Below are 17,849 nucleotides of genomic sequence, written 5' to 3'. Positions count from 1 at the left end.
CTCATGAACAGTAAGAAGGAGTCATGCATTGCCCCTCCTTACAACACTCTCACGAACAGCAACAAGACGGGAATCGCATGTTGCCCCTCTTTATAACATCCTCATGAATAGTAACAAGAAGGGAGTCACTCACTGCCTCTCTCTATAAGACTCCCAGCAGCAAAAACAGGGTAGGATGGAACAATTTCCTATAAAAAAAACTATGGCATGACTCACACAGACATGCACATGCATACACGTATCTAGACGCATGCAAACACAGACACATAGATATGTACATATGCAAACATGCACCTATACACAAATACAGATGCATACACAAACACATGGAAATGTGTGCACACATGGAAATATAAATACATGCAGACATGTACAGACAATACACATATATGCAGTTATGTACATACATATACAACTGGGTGACAGATGCATGCTCTGAGTGATCTTTAGGCGTCATCTCTCATATATACAGAAAAACATGCAAATACACACATGATGAAAGAGACCTACCATGAGCATGTGCTCATCATTGGGTGCTAGATGCTGATTGGTCAAGTGTCGTGATGCCTGTAAAACTCTGGTAATGCCCTCCAGGTGACAGGTCAATGTGAAGCAATCGTGGGCGAAAATCAGAAGCTCAACAGCTGCACAAAGAATGAGAAGAAAGGGGTAAAGCTTAGAGAATGTCCCCAGAACAAAGAATGAGTAGAAAGGGGTAAAGCTTAGAGAATGTCCCCAGCACAAAGAATGAGTAGAAAGGGGTAAAAAGCTTAGAGAATGTCCCCAGCACAAAGAATGAGTAGAAAGGGGTAAAGCTTAGAGACTGTCCCCAGCACAAAGAATGAGTAGAAAGGGGTAAAGCTTAGAGAATGACCCCAGCAAAAAAGAATGAGTAGAAAGGGGTAAAGGTTAGAGAATGTCCCCAGCACAAAGAATGAGTAGAAAGGGGTAAAGCTTAGAGAATGTCCCCAGCACAAAGAATGAGTAGAAAGGGGTAAAGCTTAGAGAATGACCCCAGCACAAAGAATGAGTAGAAAGGGGTAAAGTTTAGAGAATGTCCCCAGCACAAAGAATGAGTAGAAAGGGGTAAAGCTTAGAGACTGTCCCCAGCACAAAGAATGAGTAGAAAGGGGTAAAGCTTAGAGAATATCCCCAGCACAAAGAATGAGTAGAAAGGGGTAAAAAGCTTAGAGAATGTCCCCAGCACAAAGAATGAGTAGAAAGGGGTAAAGCTTAGAGACTGTCCCCAGCACAAAGAATGAGTAGAAAGGGGTAAAGCTTAGAGAATGACCCCAGCACAAAGAATGAGTAGAAAGGGGTAAAGCTTAGAGAATGTCCCCAGCACAAAGAATGAGTAGAAAGGGGTAAAGCTTAGAGAATGTCCCCAGCACAAAGAATGAGTAGAAAGGGGTAAAGCTTAGAGAATGACCCCAGCACAAAGAATGAGTAGAAAGGGGTAAAGTTTAGAGAATGTCCCCAGCACAAAGAATGAGTAGAAAGGGGTAAAGCTTAGAGAATGTCCCCAGCACAAAGAATGAGTAGAAAGGGGTAAAGCTTAGAGAATGTCCCCAGCACAAAGAATGAGTAGAAAGGGGTAAAGCTTAGAGAATGTCCCCAGCACAAAGAATGAGTAGAAAGGGGTAAAGCTTAGAGAATGTCCCCAGCACAAAGAATGAGTAGAAAGGGGTAAAGCTTAGAGAATGTCCCCAGCACAAAGAATGAGTAGAAAGGGGTAAAGCTTAGAGAATGACCCCAGCACAAAGAATGAGTAGAAAGGGGTAAAGCTTAGAAAATGTCCCCAGCACAAAGAATGAGTAGAAAGGGGTAAAGCTTAGAGAATGAGTAGAAAGGGGTAAAGCTTAGAGAATGTCCCCAGCACAAAGAATGAGTAGAAAGGGGTAAAGGTTAGAGAATGAGTAGAAAGGGGTAAAGCTTAGAGAATGTCCCCAGCACAAAGAATGAGTAGAAAGGGGTAAAGCTTAGAGACTGTCCCCAGCACAAAGAATGAGTAGAAAGGGATAAAGCTTAGAGACTGTCCCCAGCACAAAGAATGAGTAGAAAGGGGTAAAACGTAGAGACTGTCCCCAGCACAAAGAATGAGTAGAAAGGGGTAAAGCTTAGAGAATGTCCCCAGCACAAAGAATGAGTAGAAAGGGGTAAAGCTTAGAGAATGTCCCCAGCACAAAGAATGAGTAGAAAGGGGTAAAGCTTAGAGAATGTCCCCAGCACAAAGAATGAGTAGAAAGGGGTAAAGCTTAGAGAATGTCCCCAGCACAAAGAATGAGTAGAAAGGGGTAAAGCTTAGAGAATGTCCCCAGCACAAAGAATGAGTAGAAAGGGGTAAAGCTTAGAGAATGTCCCCAGCACAAAGAATGAGTAGAAAGGGGTAAAGCTTAGAGAATGACCCCAGCACAAAGAATGAGTAGAAAGGGGTAAAGCTTAGAGAATGACCCCAGCACAAAGAATGAGTAGAAAGGGGTAAAGCTTAGAGAATGACCCCAGCACAAAGAATGAGTAGAAAGGGGTAAAGCTTAGAGAATGACCCCAGCACAAAGAATGAGTAGAAAGGGGTAAAGCTTAGAGAATGTCCCCAGCACAAAGAATGAGTAGAAAGGGGTAAAGGTTAGAGAATGTCCCCAGCACAAAGAATGAGTAGAAAGGGGTAAAGCTTAGAGAATGTCCCCAGCACAAAGAATGAGTAGAAAGGGGTAAAGCTTAGAGAATGACCCCAACACAAAGAATGAGTAGAAAGGGGTAAAGCTTAGAGAATGACCCCAGCACAAAGAATGAGTAGAAAGGGGTAAAGCTTAGAGAATGTCCCCAGCACAAAGAATGAGTAGAAAGGGGTAAAGCTTAGAGAATGACCCCAGCACAAAGAATGAGTAGAAAGGGGTAAAGCTTAGAGAATGTCCCCAGCACAAAGAATGAGTAGAAAGGGGTAAAGCTTAGAGAATGTCCCCAGCACAAAGAATGAGTAGAAAGGGGTAAAGCTTAGAGAATGACCCCAGCACAAAGAATGAGTAGAAAGGGGTAAAGCTTAGAGAATGTCCCCAGCACAAAGAATGAGTAGAAAGGGGTAAAGCTTAGAGAATGTCCCCAGCACAAAGAATGAGTAGAAAGGGGTAAAGCTTAGAGAATGTCCCCAGCACAAAGAATGAGTAGAAAGGGGTAAAGCTTAGAGAATGACCCCAGCACAAAGAATGAGTAGAAAGGGGTAAAGTTTAGAGAATGACCCCAGCACAAAGAATGAGTAGAAAGGGGTAAAGCTTAGAGAATGTCCCCAGCACAAAGAATGAGTAGAAAGGGGTAAAGCTTAGAGAATGACCCCAGCACAAAGAATGAGTAGAAAGGGGTAAAGCTTAGAGAATGTCCCCAGCACAAAGAATGAGTAGAAAGGGGTAAAGCTTAGAGAATGTCCCCAGCACAAAGAATGAGTAGAAAGGGGTAAAGCTTAGAGAATGTCCCCAGCACAAAGAATGAGTAGAAAGGGGTAAAGGTTAGAGAATGTCCCCAGCACAAAGAATGAGTAGAAAGGGGTAAAGCTTAGAGAATGTCCCCAGCACAAAGAATGAGTAGAAAGGGGTAAAGCTTAGAGAATGTCCCCAGCACAAAGAATGAGTAGAAAGGGGTAAAGCTTAGAGAATGACCCCAGCACAAAGAATGAGTAGAAAGGGGTAAAGCTTAGAGAATGTCCCCAGCACAAAGAATGAGTAGAAAGGGGTAAAGCTTAGAGAATGTCCCCAGCACAAAGAATGAGTAGAAAGGGGTAAAGCTTAGAGAATGTCCCCAGCACAAAGAATGAGTAGAAAGGGGTAAAGCTTAGAGAATGTCCCCAGCACAAAGAATGAGAAGAAAAGGGGTAAAGCTTAGAGAATGACCCCAGCACAAAGAATGAGTAGAAAGGGGTAAAGCTTAGAGAATGTCCCCAGCACAAAGAATGAGTAGAAAGGGGTAAAGCTTAGAGAATGTCCCCAGCACAAAGAATGAGTAGAAAGGGGTAAAGCTTAGAGAATGTCCCCAGCACAAAGAATGAGTAGAAAGGGGTAAAGCTTAGAGAATGACCCCAGCACAAAGAATGAGGAGAAAGGGGTAAAGCTTAGAGAATGTCCCCAGCACAAAGAATGAGTAGAAAGGGGTAAAGCTTAGAGAATGTCCCCAGCACAAAGAATGAGTAGAAAGGGGTAAAGCTTAGAGAATGTCCCCAGCACAAAGAATGAGTAGAAAGGGGGTAAAGCTTAGAGAATGTCCCCAGCACAAAGAATGAGTAGAAAGGGGTAAAGCTTAGAGAATGACCCCAGCACAAAGAATGAGTAGAAAGGGGTAAAGCTTAGAGAATGTCCCCAGCACAAAGAATGAGTAGAAAGGGGTAAAGCTTAGAGAATGTCCCCAGCACAAAGAATGAGTAGAAAGGGGTAAAACAGAGAAAGTACCCAGAAAAGCAGACCGTTTTTGTGCCCCCTCCTTAACCTTTTTTTTTGTTTTACTGTTTATACCTTTTAATTATGTATATAATACAGTACCTGAATGTAAACCGGTGTGATATCTCAATTGAGATCGAATGTCGGTATATAAAAATAATAAATAAATAAAAATGTTGTACATCGCTAAGAGCCTAGGTATAAGCAATAAATAACTACAATGTATATATCTCTATATCTCACCAGCAACATGCAAGTAAGTGTTTCATGCCACTATGTACAGATCTACTTCTTAAGTGGAACTTGTACTACGTCTCCCCACCCTTCCTTTTTTCAATTCTGTGTCTTTCTGTTTTGCGTGTGAGGATTCGTCCCTTTTATATGCAAACGGAAAAGCATAAGCTTCATTTTTGTATGAGCCTTGTCCGTATTCCCACCCCTGAAGTCATTCAAACGCCTTCCTGAACCTGTGTTTGTGCTCCTAATGCAGGGGGAGTTTTCACGATTGTTGGTTGTCTGTGTGCCCATCTGGCATCTCCCCTTTCCATGATTGTCTGTTCTAACTTTCTGAATATCTTTATTTTCTCAGAGAATGCAAAATGTTCCTTTCCTTGCTGTGACCTTTTGCTTTATGTTTGCCCTGTTTTGTCCTCTCAAGCTGTTTTCTGTTCCCTCAGCACATCGTTAGGTCCATTTTGTTTGCAGCTTCCCAATCACAAACCATTGTGTCAGATGGCACCGATGGGCAGGGGTTATTACCCCCATTCTTTGTTTCCCAAAGTGTGAGTCACACATTGTACTGATCCCAAGACACTGCTAGACACAGCCCCAGATAACGTCACAACCACTTATCACACAAACTTTGAATTTAGCAGATAGGATGAGACCAATGACCACTGGCAAGCCACCAAGTTTAAGCAAAATCTCTCAGTCAGTTATAGCATAGTGAAGAGGGTCACTGACAGACAGATGGACAGACATGACCTAACTAATGGAGCCACGGTGCATTCGTCCCGTTTACCCTGGCGTTCCTTGTACCCTTCATTTATGTACTTTAAGTAATGGTAAGTGTTTAATTTGCCACCATAAACATTTTTTACATTATTTATCATAATCCTCTTGTTTCATAAATGCACAAGGTTGTAATTTGGCGTTATGAATTTGCTTCATTAGTTAGGTTCGCTATGTCTGAGTATTCAATTACCTCTCAGCTTTTTGACATTTCCATGCCGTGGCAATTATTCTTCATATGTTGTTATATTTTGTGTTAAAAATTGTTCCCTTGCCTTAAAACTGTTCCCTTGTCCTACATACACACAATATTATTGTAATAATAGATTTTTATGCAAAACCTATTGCGCCCCTAGCATGTGGTTCGAGCATATAATGGTTACTTCTGGTCATACTCACTTAATACATCTTTCACTATGTTTGATTTTTAGCATATACAGTGAAGTCCATCTACTGGATGCAGTTATCTGTGCATCCTGCACTATAGGTATTTATTCATATTTTTTAGATATACATTGTCCATTTCAATTTTGTTCCCTTTGGGTGGTTTATAATTTTATTATTCAATCACACATCTTCTTAGATCGAATTCATGCACACAAATATACAAGGAGAATGTAAGATGTCCCTTTTTTTGTGTTTTTGAGTACACGGTTACAATTCTGTATGTCTTTATTATTTATTTTATTATTTATCATATTTTTATCATTTCATTTTATGTTTGTATATATGGCTTCATATGTTTTACATGTTTTTAAATGTATTTATTTGTTCATAATTGTTTTATATGTGTTTTTAATAGCCCCTGAAGCAGCTCTTACGAGCGAAACTCGGCCTGAGTTGGGCTTTTTTGATGCTCAATAAAAAAATCAAGAATCCGTGGTGTTTACCGGTTCTTTTTTCTTGGTTGCTACCGCAATATTGGACCGGTTTCCGGTTTGCTTTTTTGGACCTTCCAAGCTAAGTATCACACATTACATACAAATGACTTTGGTCTCTTTACTTACTGCAAGCAAGTTCCCCATAGGGCACAGAGCTCAACTTCTCCACTGCCTGAATGCCCACCAGCGTGGGATCTGCACACAGTTTAGCCAGCTGCTGGAAAGTCTGCTTTTCACGTAGTGGGTTAAAGTCTTGTTTGTGACCTGATCAAAAAGCAGAGTGAAAGCAAATTATTTTATGGAAAATACCAATTTTTTATTTAGTGCTGAAATAAGTCTGAGAAATGTAGCCCCATGTCCCAGTGACTCAGGCAGAAACATGGGAGAGGGCAGCTTGGCCTGCGGCCTTTCCACTTCTGCCACAGGACGTTTCTTCTAGTTTGAGTGGTTCTTATCAGAATCTCATTCCAGACCCCCTGCTCCTTCTGAGCCCTAGGTTTGGATTTCATGTTTGTGAAAGGAAGGTCTCATTTTCTTAAGTATGGATTCAATTTTGGTGGAGGAAGTAGGCTCAAAGTTGTTTAGTTCGATGTAGGAGTTGATTGGGATAGTTTTAGAGGGGGTTGTTGTGGTTGGGAAGCGAGTAGTGAGTTTGGTGATTTTGTCCTGGAAGAATGTAGCTAGGTCTTCACATTTGGATTTTGCATCTTCGTCTGGTATGGGGTTGGGTAAAGTTTTAGTGAGGGTTGATACTTTTCAAAGAGGGCGAGTGCGTTGAATTTCAGGTTGTGTATTCTTTGGGCGTAGAAGTCGTGTTTGGTTCTGTTTAAGGTTTCACGGTAAGAGAGAAGTGAGAATCTGTATTTTTTAAGTTGTGTGATGGTTGATTCTTTGCACCATTTTCTTTCTTGGTTTCTCAGGTTGTGTTTCAATGCTTTTAGTTTATGTGTGTACCATGGGTTTTTTTGTATTTTGAGATGGGCTTATTTCATTGGTTTGTAGAGGACATATTTTGTCTGATGTGACTTTAGTGATGTTATTCCATGAGATAATGGCAGAGTTCGCATCAGTTAAGTCAAGGTTGTCTAGTCCGTTGGATAGAGCTGTGATTAAGTCATCTCTTTTAAATGGAAAGGAGTTATGTGGGTGGGGTGAGGTGGCGTTGTTTCTTATGGAGCAGGTGGCTGCCTTCTGACTCCCTGCTTGATTGCACACAATTTCTGTCTGTGAGACACAGAATGAAATGTTCACTATGGGGTAGATTGGGTTTGCACACATAAGATAAGCGCGCAACCCCCGAAAACCTACCCCTGCCTCCCCCTGTGCGCGGAGCCTATCTTGCATAGGCTCCGCGCACAGGGGGCTGTTCCGGGGGCGGGACAGAGGCCTCCGGAACAGCCACCGGGCCAGGGAGATGGAGAGCCGGCAGGTGTAACTTCTTCAATAAAGGTCTTGGGGGGGTTTACTTAGGGCTGGGGGGCAGGACAGAGGCCTCCGGAACAGCCACCGGACCAGGGAGATGGAGAGCCGGCAGGTGTAACTTCTTCAATAAAGGTCTGGGGGGGGGGGGTTTACTTAGGGCTGGGGGGCGGGACAGAGGCCTCCGGAACAGCCACCAGACCAGGGAGATGGAGAGCCGGCAGGTGTAACTTCTTCAATAAAGGTCTGGGGGGGGGGGGTTTACTTAGGGCTGGGGGTCGGGACAGAGGCCTCCGGAACAGCCACCGGACCAGGGAGATGGAGAGCCGGCAGGTGTAACTTCTTCAAGGTCTGGGGTGGGGGGGTGGGTTAGATAGGGGAAGGTGCGGGGGGGGGGGGGGGGGGCGGAAGGAAAGTTCCTTCCGAGGCCGCTCCGATTTCGGTGCGGCCTTGGAGGAAACAGAGGCAGGCTGCTCGGGTCGGCGTGTGCAGGTTGCACAACTGTGCACCCCCTGCGCGCGTCTATCCTGGATTTTATAACATGCGCACGGCAGCGAGCGCACGTTATAAATTCTGGTTCTATGTGTTTATCAACCACTGATGCTCAATAGCATTAAGCAATGGTCTTCAAAAGGTTAATGACACAAGCTCAAGAAACGGTGCAGTCTGAGTTTTTCCATTCCTCATTCTCTTTATAAGAACTGAGCTGCCACCTGGTAGTGGCAATGTGACACTGACCTGTGCCTTCGCACACCTCCATTAACTCCCGCAGAATGGATTCTGTAATGAGTTCTGCCACAACCTGTGGCTCCAGGTGCTGCGTACTGATGAACCCCTGAGCCTTCTGACACCTCTGCGGCTGCTGTGAGCATAGAATTGCTTCCAGCACCTGCCTGGCATCCTGACTAGAGAGCTCGCTGTAGGAACAGAGTAACTCCTAGAAACAGAGAGACATGAAGAGAATAAACTCAAATAAACAGCCAGCACAAGAGCAGACACAGCACTTGGGTCAGAGTGGACATACACACACATAACGCCTCCTATCCCTGTAATACATGCCTGGGACAGTGTGTATATGTACAGCACTCTGGTTATATCCTCCTACCCCTGTAATGCACACCCAACCCATATTATATCCTCCCTCCTCTGTAATGCACACCTGGGAAAGCGTGTACATGTACAGCACTCTGGTTATATCCTCTTACTTCTATAATGCACACCTGGGACTGCGTGTATATGTACAGCACTCTGGTTATATCCTCTTACTCCTATAATGCACACCTGGGACTGCGTGTATATGTACAGCACTCTGGTTATATCCTCTTACTTCTATAATGCACACCTGGGACTGCGTGTATATGTACAGCACTCTGGTTATATCCTCTTACTCCTATAATGCACACCTGGGACTGCGTGTATATGTACAGCACTCTGGTTATATCCTTCCTCCTCTGTAATGCACACCTGGGACCGCGTGTATATGTACAGCACTCTGGTTATATCCTCCCTCCTCTGTAATGCACACCTGACCTATGTTATATCCTCCCTCCTCTGTAATGCACACCTGGGACCGCGTGTATATGTACAGCACTCTGGTTATATCCTTCCTCCTCTGTAATGCACACCTGGGACCGCGTGTATATGTACAGCACTCTGGTTATATCCTCCCTCCTCTGTAATGCACACCCGACCCATGTTATATCCTTCCTCCTCTGTAATGCACACCTGGGACTGCGTGTATATGTACAGCACTCTGATTATATCCTCTTACTCCTATAATGCACACCTGGGACTGCGTGTATATGTACAGCACTCTGGTTATATCCTCCTACCCCTATAATGCACACCTGACCTATGTTATATCCTCCCTCCTCTGTAATGCACACCTGGGACCGCGTGTATATGTACAGCACTCTGGTTATATCCTTCCTCCTCTGTAATGCACACCTGGGAAAGCGTGTATATGTACAGCACTCTGGTTATATCCTTCCTCCTCTGTAATGCACACCTGGGACCGCGTGTATATGTACAGCACTCTGGTTATATCCTTCCTCCTCTGTAATGCACACCTGGGACCGCGTGTATATGTACAGCACTCTGGTTATATCCTCCTACCCCTGTAATGCTCACCTGACCCATGTTATATCCTCCCTCCTCTGTAATGCACACCTGGGACCGCGTGTATATGTACAGCACTCTGATTATATCCTCTTACTCCTATAATGCACACCTGGGACTGCGTGTATATGTACAGCACTCTGGTTATATCCTTCCTCCTCTGTAATGCACACCTGGGACCGCGTGTATATGTACAGCACTCTGATTATATCCTCCTACCCCTGTAATGCACACCTGGGACAGCTCGTATAGACACAGCACCTGCTGACAGTAATTCTTTCCATGGAAACATTCATCTGTAAGAATTTCCAGATCCCTCAGCACCTGGTCGTCTGATGAATGGCCCGTCACATTGGAGGAGAAACTTTCCAAGCTGGATGCTGTAAAGAGAATGCTGTGATTGAGAGTCAGCCCAAGGTTCATCATCTCTTCCTCTGCACACAGCAATCAGATATACGCAGGGAGCTCAGCAGTGCCCAGCGCCAGCCTGAATAGCAGAAGGAAGCCTTGAGCACTGTAAGTGCTCTGAAGTCTGCAACTGGTAGGCTTAGAGGTTACTGTGAAGGACTGGGGGGCTTTCTGGGCATAACCACCTGTCTCGCTGCGTTTTGGCAGACTATTGAAAATGCATCTTTCTAATTAACTGCTGTGACAGACACGGCTCTTATGATGTACGTAGAGAAGTCAGATAAATTAATCACAGAAAAAGGCGTGCCATCCATTTCAATGCGTATTCAGCATGCTGAACATTAGCTTTGCTGACTGGTAACAGGACACGAAGCACTGAGGGCAGGGACCCTCTAGGTAATATGGTAAGGGCTGCTACAGACCCTCACCTTTAATGTGGAGCCCGAGGTGGGGGATCAGCTGATCTGCCATCTCAGCTTTCAACTGTTTCACATGGACATTTATCTTTTTCATCAAATATAAAGAGCGGACACTGAAGAGCAAGCTGCCAAGGCATCTCTTACCACTGTGAAGTCTCCTTCTCCGGGCCCCTGCACTCACGTCGGACGAGTCTCTGCTCCTGAGCACTGCCTGCATGTCTGGGGGAAGCTGCTTGCTGCTTATTGTGCCAGCTGCCAGGGCTCTGCAGTGCAGCAGCAGAGAGAGATCTTTGTGATAGAAGCTGAAGTAACGACAGACTCGGCTTGCTTCATGGACGCAGCACTTGTCCAGGAGCTGCCCAATCAATGAGGACAGAGAGTCCCGCTCTCGCTCTGCCAACGGGCTTCGGAGCATGTCTTGGCACGGCAGATCAGCCACGCTTAGGTACTGGCGCATATTCAGTGCAGCCAGTCTGGAAAAGGTAAACTGCTCAGCCACACTGTCATAAAGATGCCAGACTTTGGGTCCTAGGGCATCATCCTCCTGCAGCAATGTTTGCCGAGTGATGCGGCAGACCCAGAGCTCCCTCTCCAGGTTTTCTAACTCTTGGAGCAGCACAGAGTCGTCTCCTGCCAGCCAGTGGCCTGCCAGCGTGAGCAGGAGGTGCTTCTCTGTAACTGCATCCATCTGTGTTACCGGGGAGCCTGGCACATCATGGGCTTGTGCCAGGAAGAAGCCAGACGCCACCTTTGCAGAGACGCAGCTGTGGGTAAAGCTCTCATGGCACTTCTTCCAGAACTCCACTCGTGCCAGATTCCGCTTCCAGTGTCCAGCAGTCTTCAAAATCTGCAGATCCCAAAGCATCTGCAAAACAAGCAGAGCAAGAACTTTTACTGCCCACCCTAGCTTATTCTTTTTAAAAAGGGATTGCGTTAACACAAGTAGCGCCAATTATCAAGGCATCAACCCTACAGCAGGCAGGAATGAACTTTTATAAACAAGTAAAAGAAAAGAAAATGATTCCTTACCTGCTAATTTTCGTTCCTGTAGTACCACGGAGCAGTCCAGACAGTGGGTTATGTCCCCCATCCAGCAGATGGAGTCAGAGAAAACTTCGAAGGGTGCTCCCATATAAACCAGTGCACCCTCTGTCATCCTTCAGTATTAAGAATATCAAAGCCTGAAGAGACAAGTTGGATGGATCAAGGTATAAAACCCTTTCAACTTGAACTGTACAGTGTGTACTAAGCTTTAAGAGGCAACTAAACTTGCAAAATGAACCATGAAACAGCCACTAAACACGTGGTATACGGAAAACAATTTGAGCAGAGAGACAATCCCAATCCCATAAATCCTTAGGGTGGGCGTCTGGACTGATCCGTGGTACCACAGGAACGAAAATTAGCAAGAAAGGAATAATTTTCTTTTCCCTGTACGTACCCGGATCAATCCAGACAGTGGGATGTACCCAAGCTTCCCTACATAGGGTGGGCCCCGGATAGCCCTGCTCGAATGACCTGATTGCCAAAAGGTATGTAAAGACGTCCAGGTGGCTGCTCGCCATATCTCCTGAGGCGAAACGGATTGACTCTCCACCCAGGAGGCCATGTCAGCTCGGAGGGAATGGGCCTTGATGCCCACCAGAGGCTGCCGCCGGCACCAATATATGCCGAGGCGATGGCCTCTTTCAGCCAGCGAGCAATGATGGGTTTGGAAGCCTTGGCCCCCTTCTTTGGGCCACTCCAAAGCACAAAAAGATGATTCGTCAAGCGAAAGTCATTTGTGGCCTCCAGATAGTGAATGAGGATGCGCCTAACATCAACCTTGCGAAGCTCACGGGAATCCTCAGTTGAGATAGCAGAGTTGCTTACCTGTAACAGGTGTTCTCCTAGGACAGCAGGATGTTAGTCCTCACATATGGGTGACATCATCAGGATGGAGCCCAATCACGGAAACCTTCTGTCAAAGTTTCTAGAACTTTGACTGCCCCTACTGGGCATGCCCAGCATGGCACTAACCCTGCAGCCAGCAGGGGTCCCCCTTCAGTCTTGTTTAAAAAGCTACAGGAAGTGCCAAAAAATAAAATAAGAAACGTAACAAACCCAACACCGCGGGGCGGCAGGCGGGTTTCGTGAGGACTAACATCCTGCTGTCCTGGGAGAACACCTGTTACAGGTAAGCAATATTTGCTTTCTCACAGGACAAACAGGATGGTAGTCCTCACATATAGGTGAGTACCGGTGGCTGAGGATGTCCGAGTATGCACCAAATGTACCCAAGTGTGCAAGGTACTAGGACTGGGATGAAATTTGGCGGAGGGCATCCTGAACCTACCGGGCAGGCGGAAGGGTGTTAGTACGTCAAGTTGTGAATAGGTTACGCAGGACAGATTGGCCGAAGATGGAATCTTGTCTTCTGGCCTTGTCTAAGCAATAATGGGCTGCAAAGGTGTGGAGAGAACTCCAGGAACCAGCCCTGCAAATGTCAGGAAGCGGCACCGATCGTAGGTGTGCTACTGAAGTCACCATGGCCCTCACAGGGTGTGCCTTAACACGGTCTTGGAAAGGAATGCCCGCTTGCTGATAGCAAAAAGATATGCAGTCCACTAACCAGGAGGAGAGAGTCTGCTTACCTACAGGCTGCCCCAATTTGATGGAATGGAAAGAGAAACAATTGAGTGCTCTTCCTGTGGGCAGCTGTACGGTCTAGGTAGAACGCTAGAGCATGTTTACAATCAAGGGTATGCAGAGCCTGTTCTCCTGGATTGGAATGGGGCCTGGGAAAGAAGGTAGGTAGTATAATGGATTGATTAATGTGAAACTCCGATACTACCTTAGGTAAGAATTTAGGGTAAGTGCGGAGTACTGCCCGGTCCTGCAGCAGTTTAGTGTAAGGCGGATAGGTAACTAGGGCCTGTAACTCACTAACTCTGTGAGCTGATGTGATCGCTAAAGAAAAATCACTTTCCATGTGAGATAGCGAAGTTCACAGGATTGGAGAGGCTCGAATGGTGGTTTCATGAGCCGACCCAGAACCAGGTTGAGGTCCCAAGAAGGGGTCGGCGGACGCAGTGGAGGCTTGAGGTGAAGCAAGCCCTTCAGAAAACATGTTACAAGGGGTTGTACTGAAATAGGAACATCCCCGATACCTTTATGGAAGGCAGCAACCGCACTGACATACATTCTGATGGGGGAAGTTTTTAGACCTGACTCTGAGAAGTGCCAGGGATAGTCCAGAAACTTCATGATTGGACAGGTAAAGGGGTCAAGGGATTGAGAAGAGCACCATGACTGAAACCTGTTCCATTTGTAAGAATAAGATTGTCTCGTGGAAGGCTTCCGTGAAGCAATCAGGACAAGGGAAACTGATTCAGAAAGGTTAAGTGGCTGAAGGATTAACCTTTCAACATCCAAGCCGTCAGGGACAAGACTTGAAGATTGGTTCCCTTGTCCTGACGTAACGTCACAAGAGTCTTTGAGAGAAGTGGAAGTGGAGGGAATGCACATAGGAGACCGATTTGTCTATGAGAGGGAGAACACATCTCTTGGCTGATAGTGTTGGCTGCGAGTGAGAGAGCAGAAGTTCTCTACTTTGTGGTTTTGAGGTGACGCAAAGAGGTCTATTTGAGGGTAACCCTATTGTTGGAAGATAGAATCCGCTATTGAGGGGTTGAGAGACCACTCGTGAGGTTGAAAGGTGCGACTTAGCTTGTCTGCCAACACATTGTCCACTCCCGGCAAGTAGATGGCCCTGAGGTACATTGAGTGGGAGGGGGCCTCCGCCCATATCTGCGCAGCTTCCTGACACAGGGGGTAGGAGCCCATGCCTCCCTGTTTGTTGATGTACCACATGGCCACCTGGTTGTCCGTCTGAATCAGGACAACTTGACTGGAGAGGCGATCCTGAAATACTCAGAGCATATCTGATTGCACGAAGCTCCAGGAAATTGATTTGGTGTTTGTTTCCTCTGGAGACCAAGTTCCTTGTGTCTGCAGATTGGCCACATAGGCTCCCCAGCCGAGGTTGGAAGCATCAGTGGTGAGAGTTATTTGAGGGTCTGGAGCCTGGAAAGGTAAGCCTTGGAGGAGATTGATCTGATTTGTCCACCGGGCAAGAGACTGATGGAGTGAGTCGGTGACGTGGACAATGGTCGACAGGGGCTGAATGCATTGAGTCCATTGTGACCGTAGAGTCCACTGCATGACTCTCATGGCTAGGCGGGCCATTGGGGTGACCTGAACTAAGGATGCCATGTGTCCCAGTAGGATGAGAAAGCGGCGTGCAGTCGTGTAGCGCTGAGACTGCAGCTGGTGTGCGAGAGAGACGAGAGTGAGAGCTCGTTGTCGAGGTAGAAAAGCTTTTGCCTGCAAGGTGTCCAAGTCTGCCCCTATGAATGATAAGGTTTGAGATGGGACTAAGTAGGATTTGTCGTAGTTGACGAGAAATCTTAGCGAAATCAGAGTGTGTAAGGTAAGATGTAGGGATGACAGAGCAGTTTGCTGAGTGGAAGCCCTGATCAACCAATCGTCTAGATAGGGGTAGACGTGAACACCTTGAGTCCTGAGGAAGGCTGCAACTACTACGAGACATTTTGTGAAGACTCATGGTGCAGATGCGAGGCCGAATGGAAGCACTCGGTACCGATAGTGCTTGGGGCCTAACAGAAATCTCAGGTATTTGCAATGAGATGGAGTTATCGCAATATGAGTGTATGCGTCTTGGAGGTCTAGAGAGCAGAGCCAGTCTCCTCTTTGTAGAAGAGGAAGAAGAGAACCCAAGGTTACCATTTTGAACTTTTCTCGATGGAGGTACTTGTTGAGGGCACGTAGATCCAGAACTGGACGAATGCCTCCCGATTTTTGGGGGATTAGGAAGTACCGGGAATAGAACCCTAGGCCGTGCTAAGAGTAGGGTACTGGTTCTACTGCCTTGGACTAGAGAAGGAGGGAGACCTCCTGTTCCAGAAAGATGGAGTGATTGGATGTTCTCCACGTCGGTAGAGATGGGGAGTCCGGTGGGATGGAGAGAAAGTTGAGATAACCTTGAGCGATTATCGCTAAGACCCACTGGTCTGAGGTGATTGAGTGCCACCTGTTGTTGAAATGGCACAATCAACCTCCCACTGGTATGTGAGGCAGTGGAAGCTGGTTGCTGCTCTCTATTGCAGGAGTCAAAAACCGGAAGCAGGGCCCAGCTGAGGAGCTGCTTGTGGCTTTTGTTTTCGTATCTGACGAGACTGGGTTTTTTGAAATGATCACGTAGAGCGAGTTCTAGCCAGTGGCGGGTAGGATTTCTTCAAATGGAAGGACTTCTTAGTTTCTTTCCGGAAAGGCTGTTTTGAGGAGTACTCAGAAGGCATCAGAGAGAGCTGTCTCAGGGTCTCATGATAGTCCTTGAGTTCCGCCACAGATTGTTGAATCTGCTCGCCGAACAGATTATCTCCTACACAGGGCAGGTCGGATAATCTGTCTTGCACTTCAGGGAAAAGGTCCGAAGACTTGAGCCAGGCCCATCTTGCCGAGATAGCAGCTGCAAATACCCTGTAGCAGTGTCAAAGATATCGTAAGATGATCTTATCTCATGCTTGCCTGCCTCAAAAGCCTTGATTACTAGGGTTTGGCGCTGATCTTGAAATTGCTGAGGCAGGGAGTCTGTCAAGTCTGGTATCTGCTTAAATAAGACCCTGTTATATTGGGTCACATAGAGCTGATAAGAGGCGATCTGGGAGATGAGCATTGAGCCCTGGAAGACCCGGCGACCAATGGCATCTAGAAATTTTTGCTCTTTGCCTGGGGGAAAAGAAGTATGGGGTTTTGATCTCTTTGCCCTCTTTTGGGCATATTCTACAACCACAGTTTGGTGATCCAATTGAGGTTTTTGAAAACCTGGGGTTGATTGTACCAAATAAGTGGTGTCAACCTTTCTGTTGACTGGGGCAACAGAGCCAGGGTGTTCCCAGTTCTTTTTGAGGAGAACCAGAAGGACTTGGTGAATAGGGATGGAGGTTATTTCCTTGGGAGCATCCAGGAATTGCAACAGCTCCATCATTTGATGCCTGTCATCTTGTTCAGTCTGTAATTGGAAGGGAACCAATTCAGACATCTCCTTCACAAAATTCATGAAGGAAAGGTCCTCTAGAGGAGAACACTTTCTGCTTTCAGTAGGAGAAGGTGGTGAAGGTAGGTCATCGGTGTCCTGTGAAGAATCATCAGTCCAGATATCGTAGGGATCAGCACCTGTTCTCTAGGAGCCCGAGGGGGATGGGACAGTGGAATCCCTGAAGGTCCTGGTTTAGGCTCTGAAGAAATAGAAGGAATAATTGGAGGCACTGATGAAGGTATCGAAGGCACCGGTGCAGGCATCGATGGCCGTATCAGCATCGATAGCTGAGGCATCGGTAGGACTCCAGATGGAGGGATGCGGAACGGTGTTTCTCCTCCCAATGACAAGGTAAGCGGAGAGGGCACCGGAGCCATCGGTGACCCAGGATCCATCGGTGGAAAAGCGGCAATGAGCGCTTCCATCCTCAAGAGCAGCGGTGCCAACGCTGCCGGAACTGGGTCAGTGGTCGGTTCCATGATCGGAACCAGTGTTGGAGGAACTTGGAGTCGATGCATCGCCTTGTCGATGGCCTCCTGAACCAGCCGGTCCAGTTCTTCTCGGAGACCTGGAGCAAGCAGCCCCGGCTCTGGAACAGAAGTAGGAGGCAGAGGCATAGCCGGAGGGACCACCGTTAAAAGGTGGAGTCGCGGCTCCCGATCCCCTTTCGGGTGAGGGTTGCCTCGGTGACCCAGTCGCCGAAAAGGTCGTTGCCTTTTCTGGACTGGAGTCAGAGAAATACTGAAGGTTTACAGAGGGCGCACCAGTTATCAGGGACCGCCCTCTCAGTTTTTGCTCTGACTCCATCTTCTGGAAGGGGGACATAACCCACAGTCTGGACTGATCCTGGTACATACAGGGAACAGCAAATATAAAATATAAAATCCCAAGACCAGATTAAAAATGACAGAGCGGTAAAATATAAATATTAAAAAGTGTAGCTGACAAAGCAGATCCTTGAACTCCAGTTGATAGCTCTATTTTGTCTGATCGTTTATTATTAATTTGTACCTGATAAAATCTGTTGGATACAAAACAATTTAAACCATGAAAGTGCATTCTCAGACAGTCCTAT

At 46.3% G+C, this 17,849-nt stretch overlaps 1 protein-coding gene across 3 annotated transcripts in view; it reads right to left on the bottom strand.

Moving 5' to 3' along the window:
- LOC115074849 (spatacsin-like) overlaps window positions 1–17,849 on the bottom strand; it is a 161,758-nt gene that overhangs the window by 31,044 nt on the left and 112,865 nt on the right. For all 3 annotated transcript variants that reach the window (XM_029574773.1, XM_029574771.1, XM_029574772.1), the window contains exons 30-34: window positions 10,819–11,539; window positions 10,082–10,227; window positions 8,468–8,666; window positions 6,437–6,574; window positions 511–644 (exon numbers count right to left, since the gene is read on the bottom strand). In XM_029574773.1, coding sequence (XP_029430633.1) covers window positions 511–644; window positions 6,437–6,574; window positions 8,468–8,666; window positions 10,082–10,227; window positions 10,819–11,539 — 1,338 coding nt within the window. The remainder of the gene's footprint in view (window positions 1–510; window positions 645–6,436; window positions 6,575–8,467; window positions 8,667–10,081; window positions 10,228–10,818; window positions 11,540–17,849) is intronic.

This window comes from Rhinatrema bivittatum, chromosome 13 (assembly GCF_901001135.1).
Source record: "Rhinatrema bivittatum chromosome 13, aRhiBiv1.1, whole genome shotgun sequence".
NCBI classification, from domain to species: Eukaryota; Metazoa; Chordata; class Amphibia; order Gymnophiona; family Rhinatrematidae; genus Rhinatrema; species Rhinatrema bivittatum.
Note: the sequence above shows the minus strand (reverse complement) of the source record. Positions and strands in the feature narration are given on the sequence as shown.